The sequence below is a fragment of the Echinops telfairi genome, unplaced genomic scaffold (genome assembly GCF_000313985.2).
Source record: "Echinops telfairi isolate 266 unplaced genomic scaffold, ASM31398v2 ScPeMD7_8;HRSCAF=38, whole genome shotgun sequence".
Taxonomy (NCBI): domain Eukaryota; kingdom Metazoa; phylum Chordata; class Mammalia; order Afrosoricida; family Tenrecidae; genus Echinops; species Echinops telfairi.
The window spans coordinates 1,900,748-1,910,204 of record NW_022103905.1 but is presented as its reverse complement, the minus strand read 5'-3'; the positions used below and the strand labels follow the sequence as shown (position 1 = coordinate 1,910,204).

Below are 9,457 nucleotides of genomic sequence, written 5' to 3'. Positions count from 1 at the left end.
CGGGGGTTTAAGTGGAGAGAAAATGTTTTGAGAATGATGTACAAATGCGCTTTACACAATTGACGTGTGTATGGATTGCGATAACAGTTGTATGAGCCCCTAATAAAATGATTTTTAAAAAAAGAAAGGGCTTAACCATAACAATTGTTTGAGAGTCGTGCAGGATTGGGCAGTGTTTCACCCTGTTGAACACTGGAGGGCTGTTCTGAGTTGGAACTAACTGGCACCTAACAACATGTGGAAGATAAGTCACTTACAGTAATAGCCGTGGGTTAATCTGATGACTAGTAGATGGTGTGGGATATTACTTTGGCAAATAATATATAGTTATTAACAAAGGCTATATTCATCAGTACCTGTATCTTACTTTCTGGGCTAAAACCATAACATATCTAGTGAGATCATGAAGAGATTCATCTATTTAACCATTTTCTCCAAACCAGGCAATGCTACAGGCATTTGCAAATGTTATAATCCAAATGCTGTAAATGAATAAACTGAGATCCAAAAAATTAGTTTGTCTATAGTTATGTGAGGCAGACAGTAAATCACAAACAATCTTTTTTTTTCCTATAGCATGCGGCTTGACAGCACGATTGAAAGCTGTTTCCAAACACACACACCCTAACATCCCATTGATTAGCGGCTGCAAAGATGGGAGCTTTCAAAATGGAAAAGCTGTGGGTTTATCAAAGAATAATGACAATACCCGGGAAGCATTATTTGATTACTTGATTGTAAAACCAAATACCAAGTTCACCAGTAACCTATCAGTGACATACTTATCGATATCTTCCTATCATTTTTCTATTCCTCATTTTGAATATCACATAACAGTTTTGTATGGGCTCAATGACAATTTTCTAGGCTTTACTGGTCTACATTTATGTATTATTATATATTACATATTATTTACTATCCATACTGGCCTCTAAGTTTTTATTTACCATATAGTCTGTCCTTATGTCAGTAATTCCCTTAGTTTCACTACTTAATAATCTTTGAAACTAGTCTGTTGTGTCGTTGCCCAGAAATTAGTATTCTCTTCTTCAGTACCATTATAGATAGTGAACATTAGTTTTACAAAACTGCTGCTTAAAATACTGCATTTCTTTTCATGAAGAATCCATTTGTACTCACCTTTGCTAATGGTACTATTCCTTTTAATCTGGTAGCTGCAGCTTCATATTCAGGGGCAAGCCTCTTGCAGTGTCCACACCTAGATATAGAAAAAAAAACTTTTATTAACCCTTGTTTGCTTACTTTATTTGCAATTAGAAGAATCTCACATCACACTACTTTTAAAACAGGAGCTGCTCCCAGAAGAAAAGCACCATCTGAGCCACCTCATCAGCTAAGAGGACCAGAGCGCTCCTACCTCCAGCCTGAGGGTGGCTCTGAAGAACTGGCTCCATCTTGGAGTATTTCTCTATCTCAGTGACAAGTGCAATTGGGTCCCTGAGGTCATGATCAAAAGTATGCTGTTGTGTACTGTTGAGTGGCAGAGGGAATGGGTTCAAGTCCTTTCATTCCAATGATAAGGCTCAAATGAAGTACTGAACAGCAGTCTCACTCCTGGTAGCACCTGACCAGGAGTACAGTGTACTAACTCTTTAAGAATCACCATCAACTACTTTTTCTCCATTCCTTGAGCATGGCTATATATGAACAGAAATCTTGTTTGAGGGGGTAGTGTAATAAAGCTCAGAAGGCACTCATTTGTTATGAATAGGAATTCCAAAAACAAGTTGGAAGCTTCGTTCAACTTCAGTATAACGACAGAATGTTGGCATATGATTTTTAGAGCTACACAGCTCATTTGGCTATGAGAAAACTATGATTAAAATCTTGTCAACTAGAATAGGTTCCCCAAAGGGCTACCAGGAACACCTGCTCCTCTGCCCATAAAGACCTAACAGCCTCCTAGGCACACTGTACGTGCAACCAGAGGGGTGGCGATGGATACATGCCTCCCTGGGACAAAGCTGGCACCAGCTGTACATCAGCCTTTCAAAAGCCAAAGGGTTGCAGAGGGATCACTTTGAGAAGGCAAGGAGCTCTGTAACCTCCCCACAGACAACAAGAGAAAGAATCAGAAACAAGAAGGGAAGAAACTTATAGTGATGTACTTCATAGCCAAGTCTCAAAATTGATTTTAATGTAAGTAATAGATGGTTAAGAAGCATGCAAATATTTTACTCCTAAAACTTATTTAAAGCAAAGACTTATATGAGCTTATATTCTTCAATGTCTTCTGGAGTCCTATTCAAAAATAATAAACAAGTTTAAATGGAGCAGTGAAATGAAAACAGACTAATACATGTCAGACACATACATATCAAAATATAAAAGGATGAAATGATAAAAACACCAAATCAGGATGGGGGGATGGGGGAATGGGGAAGGGGGAGGGAGTACTCAGGGCATTGCAAATACATGAGCTTATTTCTTAGTGCAGTGCAGGTGGTAAATACCGTATATACTGTTGTATAAGCCGAGTTTTTCAGCACATTTTTAATGCAGCTTTTGTGGTAAAATTAAGTGCCTGAAGGGGGAAAAAATGAGAAGCTGATGCCAGGGGCTTAAGTGGAGAACAAATGTTTTGAGAATGATGAGGGCAACAAATATACAAATGTGCTTTACACAATTGATGCATGTATGGATTGTGATAAGAGTTGTATGAGCCCCCAATAAAATGATTTTAAAAAAATTAGGTGCCTTGGCTGATATTTGGGTTAGCTTATACTTGAGTATATACGGTAAATGTTATTCCTTAAACCATAATGCATGGATACACAATGTCATATCTGAAACCAGGATATGATTTTTATGTATCAGCTTCAATGGCAGCTTTTCTTTTTGATTGTTAGGTGTTGTCTCATCAGTTCTGACTCAGAGACCCTATGCAGAACCAACAAACAAAATGCCACTGGGTCCTGCCGTTCCCACAACTGTTATGCTTAAGCCCATTGTTGCAGCCACTGTGTCAATCCAACTAAACATGGGTCTTCCTCTTTTTCAGTGCCCTTGTATTTTACCAAGCGTAATGGCCTTTTCCAGGGACTGGTTTTGCCAAATAACATGTCCAAAGTATGGGAGACGAACTCTACATCTAAGGAGTATTCTGGCTGTACTTCTTCCAAGACGGATGTTTGCTCTTTTGGCAGTGCTCGGTACTTTTCAATATGCTCACAACCAGTAACATCTAAAATGCATTTGAGCTATGGAATTAATCATTGTACTATATATTCCTTTAGCTTTGCATAATAATTAAAAGTTATTGTATTTCTATTTTAACCAAACTATACAAATTACAACTGATTTAATATAACAACCAAATATTTGAGAAATCCACTTTTGCGAATACAGTCTTTCATAAGGAAAGTCAGAAAACTTCATTCTTACTGGGCCTAGATCCTACTGTATTTTTCCCCCCATCATTTTACTGGGGGCTCTCACAACTTGTTACAAACCAAACATCAATTGTATCGGACATATTCGCACATATATCCCATCGTTCTTTTCTAGACATTTACTTTCCATTGAGGCCTTTGGGTCAGCTCCTCCTTTTTTTCCCTCCCTCTCCCCGCCAACCCTCGTGGCCCCAATAGATTGTAGATTGTTAATTATTTTCAAGTCTCACTCCAACTGCCATCTCCCTTCCCCTCTGCTTTCTGTTGTTCTTCCCACCTACTGCAGTCTTAATGCCTTTAAAAGGAAATCTGGTGGCACCATGGTTAAGTACTTGGCTGCTAACTGAAAGGTTAGCAGTTCAAACCCACTAAGCCATCCATGGGAGAACGATGTTAACTGTCTGCTTCTGTGAAGATTTTACAGTCGTGAAACCCCTATGGGGCAGCTCTACTCTGTCCTGAAGGGTCACTATGAGTCAAAAATTAGCTCAGCTTTTATCAGTAACCTTCTTAAGGAGTCCACGTGGCATGATGGGTAAGTCCTAGCAAACTGAAAGGTGAGTAGTTCTAAGCTCCACAGGAGAAAGATATGGCAAACCTCCTTCCACAAAGACTTATCAGTCTCAGAAACCCTTCTAGGCAGTCCTATTGGGTCACTATGAGTTGCGATCAATTCAATGGCAACCAAAAAAATCCCAATCTCACTGCCATCAAATTGATTCTGATGCATAATGATCAAAATGGACGGGGCTTCCAGGAGTCCCTGCGGACTTCTGAGATTGCAAACTCTTTATGGGAGTAGAAAGCCTAGTCTTTCTCCCTCAGAGTGGCTGAAGGTTTCAAATTGCAGGCCTTGCTCTTAGCAGCCCAACATGTAAAAGCACTAGGGCTCCTCAATGACAACTGGGAAACCGTTCTTATGTTCACATAGATGAGCACTTACCAGTTAATGGAGACGCTTCTGAATGGGGGTCCTGCCCTTCAAACCCTCTACATATTCTAGCTGTAGAGAAGATTTAACCAACACCAGCTAAAGAACATAGTGCACTACAAAATTCACTCAAATTGAGGGAAACCGTTTAAATTAATAAGTTAAGCAGTTGTATATCCTGTGGTATCCTAGAACTAGTCATTTCGACATGCATTTAATGTGTGCTTCCTTTAAGGATATAAATTACATATTCTTTCCACAAACTCCTCAGTTCTGTTGAGCAGCTGTGATTTCTCTACTGAATTATGTAGCTGAGAATATAAGCACAGTCAGAGTTCAGATAAAATACGATTCATTGGTGTTGAGTTGCATTCTGAGTCATACCTCTATGGGATAGAGTTGAACCTTCCACAGGACTTGCAGTTATAAATCTCTATGGAAACAAACTGCTGCATCTTTCTCCCATGGAGTGGCTGGTGGGTTTGAACTGCCAACCTTTCAGTTAGCAGTTGAATGTTTAATCACTGCCCACCAGGGCTCTGTGGGTTCAGAGAAGGTTGTGGCAATGGTTGGAAAGAATGCATTTTAAAATAAGTAAGAATTGGATCTGGTCCCTCAAGATTTAAAGCATCAGAGAGGAAAGGTAGAACCTTTTGGATAAAGGTGATAGTAGAACAAAGAGTACTAAAGAGAATGGTGCATTCAGAGAACTGTGAAAGCCTTTATTTTCAGATTAAGTGTGTGTATATGTGCATTAAAATTTTGCTAATCAATGGTGTACAGAAAGGGTGAAAAAAATATAGAAAAAGTCACCTAGCAATGTCTTCCACGTGGCAGGTAATGAAGGTTAATAAAGATCTGGACCAGAGTGGTGCTATGATGATTAAGAAGAGTTATTTCTGAATATTTAGCAGTTTTTTAACCATAATATTTAAGGTTGAAGTAACAGATTTAAGAGTTAAATCACTTCATTTCAACCACCTCAAAACCTGTGAATATTATAATAGTGTAGTGATGTTCTAGATACTTATCAAAAGTACCCATGAAGCATGAAAAAAACTCTGGAGGGTTTACTGGATGGGAGTCTTCAAGAATATGGAGGAAACTAGAAAATAGAGGAAAAAAATGTGTGTGTGTGTGTGTGTGTGTGTGAGAGAGAGAGAGAGAGAGAGCGCGCGCACCCCAAGGCCAGGACTGAAGACCAAAGCACTGGCAATATGCATAAGGTGATCACATACAAAAAGACATGGATGACCTGTTTCACAAGTCTCAATAGCCTGGAGGAGAACATTCTCTTCCCCCAAATCCACCTGGAATGGAACTCAAGAGTTAGTTTCACAGATCTATCAGGATTAACAACTGACACAAATAGGGGATCCTGAACAGAATGGTAGAAAAATGTAGAACTCAAATTCCTTAAAAAAAAAAAAAAAAGGCTAGACTTACTATACCAATAGAAAGTATGGGAACTCCTGTTACTAACACCTTAAGACTGAATTTGAAGCTATTTCTGCAGGTTATCTTTCAGCCAAAAAATGTACTGGGTTATAAAGGAAACAGTATCATTCTCGAGTAATGTGCTTCCTTATACAATTAACGAATATGAGAACAGTCACTCCCCTCCAAAAAAAAAACAACCCAAATTCACTGCCATCGAATTGATGTCACCTTATAGAACCCTGGTGGTGTAGTGGTTACGCATTGGGCTGCTAATACAAGGTCAGCAGTTTGAAACCACCAGCCCACCAGCCAGCTCCTCGGGAGAAAGATGGGGGCTTCTACTACTGACAAAAGTTAGTCTCAGAAACCCAAAGGGGAAGTTCTATTCTGTCCTATAAGGTCACTATAAGTCAACATTTAGCCAGAAAACAAAATTAATAGGCCAGGAAGGGGGCAGAGAAATGAGATAATGGGAAACAGAACAAACAGAATGGAAATGAGAGACACAATGAAAAATTGTAACCAATGGCACAGAACAATTTATATAAATTGTTAAAAATTTAAAAAGTAGCACACAAGGCTGTGGGTTGTTCCCACTGAACAACCCACATCAGTCCAGCAGGAGTGACAGCAAAATTAGGAACCAGTAGAAAGGAAGAAACAACTAGTTACCTGGAAAAGAATTAAAATCTACAATGTAAGTAGATAGTTGTGTACTAAGTGCTAACCAAAACTCAAAAAAAAGTCATTTTGAGAATGACGAGGGCAATGAATGTACAAATGTGCTTTACACAATTGGTGTATGTATGGCTTGTGATAAGAGTTGTATGAGCCCCTAATAAAAGGATTAAAAAAAAAAAAGTCACTGTCATTGAGCTGATTCCAACTCATATCGAGCTGGATAGAGTAGAATTGCCTCTGTGGGTTTCAGAGGCTATAAATCTATATAAGAGTAGCAAGTCTTATCTTTCTCTCCGTGGTGGCTGCTGGTGGCTTTGAACGGCAGACCTTGCGGTTGGCAGTTCAACACATTACCTACCCACCACGCACACTAGGACTCCTCCCAAACTAACAACTGATCAGTATTCTTTTTAAGAAGCTATCAATACATTAAATTAACACAACCATTTAAATGATCTTACTTACCCAGAAATTCTCATATTCCTAATAAGCGGTTCTCAACCTTCCTAATGCCGCTACCCTTTAATACAGTTCCTCATGTGGTGGTAACCGCCACCCCACCTCACCCCCGACATAATATTATTTTCGTTGCTACTTCATAACTGTCATTTGCTGTTATGGATCGGGCGACCCCTGTGAAAGGGTAGTTCGACCCCAAAGGGGTCTCGACCCACAGGTTGAGAACTGCTGATGTAGATGATTAACTCCATACTTGAAATACTAGTCTACAAAGAAGCCTCTCACTTTCACTTGCAAAATGAAAGTGGAGTGAATAAAAACTGAAACAAAGGAAAAAATAATTTACGGTCAATTTTACTCTTAATGATCCACCTGTGACATTGTATTCCCTGTCTGTATAAAGGAATATAAAACCAAGCCCACTGTTGTCACTTTCAACTCCTGGAAACCCTACAGGGCAAAGGAGAACTGCCTTAAGGTGGTAAATCTTTATTGAAGTGGAATGTCAGATTTTTCCCATAAAGTGGCTGCTGCGTTCAAAATACCAACCTTTCAGTTAGCAGGAACAGTGTTTTAACCACTACACCACCAGGGCTTCTTACAAAAGAATGTAGGAGTTAGAAAGCATTTCTAGCCTGTGTATTAGTAAATGAAAATAGCTGAATGTGAAGATATGACGTTATCAGTAGCAGACTTCCTTGACTCCAAATTACTCATTCGGAAAACTGACCTCTCCAGTTGGCACGTGGAGGATGAGTTTACCTTCTAACCAATTGAAAGCAGACACCACAGCAGAGACCCACCCAATTCTCAAGTTTAGTGCATGATGGGATATGTAGTTTTTAAGGAAGCACATTAATTTCAAAGAACATTTTCGATTGAAAAACAAATCCCAAAGTGTTTTAAATAGTTCTCCAGCAATTAACCCCTGTAGCACTAACTCAGTTCTGATACAATTCCATAAAGGCACTGTAATTTCAGGGACAACTCCCCACTCCCCACTCTTCATTGAACAGCACGGCTATTCAACTAACATGAGTTTTTCTAGAAAGAATTATGCGTTCAGATGTTCAAGTGTAATCAGTACTGCCACTCAAATACTGTACAGAAAACCTCAAGCGGCTGAAAACGAAAATTGCCTGCCTCTAGCACAGCCTTCTGATTCAGGTGGTTTCACTACAGGGCTTCAATGGAGCCCCAGGCTAGGGAGTGAAGAGAAGAATTAGAAGTGAAAGTTAAACACTAACTATGCTTTACTGATACTTTTTAAATACAGCTTTTAATTAAGAATTAATGTGACACAAAGGGGAAAATTAAAGACTGTAATCAGCATGGATCTAGTATATCCAAGCTTTTTCCTTTCAGTTCTATAGGGTCTTATCCCGAGCTTGAAGAAAGCCATTATTTGCCATGGCAAAGGTTTGGGGTTAACAAGCAACCAACCAACCAGCCACACTCATGTTTTTTGGTCCAGAGTCCTTTTTTCTCCCTTCTTCCCCATTCCTCCCAGGATAGATTTTATTTCCAGTAAGTTCTAAACTAAAAAATTGACAGCCCTTTCCAATCAAATCACTCTGAAGTGGTATATTTTCTCCAACAGTGGTGACTTTTTCCATGGAATCTCTTGGGTATTTTCCAGAAAGCCTAATTCAAAGGGACAATCTGATGGCTAGGGTTGGATTTACTCTTGGTCATCCAGCTTTTCAAGGGCGGGGAACTGAGTGATTCGCTTAAGGTGAAGAGAGTACACGGTGCGATGGGCAAAGTGACTGATTGCCTCGCGAAAAGCACTGAAGACCATTCTGCAGCCACGGAGTGACCTTGGCTAGAAACCAGCAGCTGGGGCGTTGGGTAAAATGAAATACTCCGGGAGCCGGGGGGTCGTGAAACGCCCAACGAGAAGGCCTTGGGATGGCTCGTTCGTAGCCCCGAGGACGTTCACACTGACTCACCCAGAAACTGTACAGGCACGGAGGGTGGCAGGGGGAGGGGGGACACGCGCTGGGTACACGAAACCCTCTTCTAATAGGAAGTGCCGCAAGAGTGCCGCGGTGAGGATGCGGCCTGCGGGAGGAGGAGGAGGAGGAGGTAGAGGCCTTCGGGTTTTCCTTCCCGGGTCTCGCACCCAGGCGAGCAGCCCCGGCTCCTCGGCTGCGCGGGGCCCGCGGCCATGGCTGCCCAGGCCCAACCGTCCCGCCAGCCGGCCTCCCTCCCCCGCTCCGGCACACGGGGCCTTACCAGGGGGCGAAAAACTCCACCAGCATGAGGCCCGCGGAGCCCGTGTCGCCGACACGACTCTCGAAGTTCTCGTCCGTGAGTTCCAGGACGTCGGAGGCCGCGCCGACGCGGGCCGTGGCGAGCAGCAGCGTGAAGGCCCCGAACGGCGCTAGCAGGCGGAGGCGCATGGCGGCGAGGTGAGGTGGGGGCGGCCGGGAGGGTCGGCGCTCGGCTAGGAATTCAGAAATCGGGCCGGCGACCGCTCACCCTCGGTCTGCGCTCGCGCGTCTGGCCCAAGCGGACCTGCAGCCGGAGG

At 41.7% G+C, this 9,457-nt stretch overlaps 1 protein-coding gene across 1 annotated transcript in view; it reads right to left on the bottom strand.

The window, feature by feature from the left end:
- Positions 1-9,413, bottom strand: part of PDIA3 (protein disulfide isomerase family A member 3) — a 23,260-nt gene extending 13,847 nt beyond the window's left edge. Inside the window, exons 1-2 of the mRNA XM_004709391.4 lie at positions 9,163-9,413; positions 1,141-1,219 (exon numbers count right to left, since the gene is read on the bottom strand). Coding sequence (XP_004709448.1) covers positions 1,141-1,219; positions 9,163-9,329 — 246 coding nt within the window. The 5' untranslated portion in view covers positions 9,330-9,413. The remainder of the gene's footprint in view (positions 1-1,140; positions 1,220-9,162) is intronic.
- Positions 9,414-9,457: the final 44 nt, after the last annotated feature.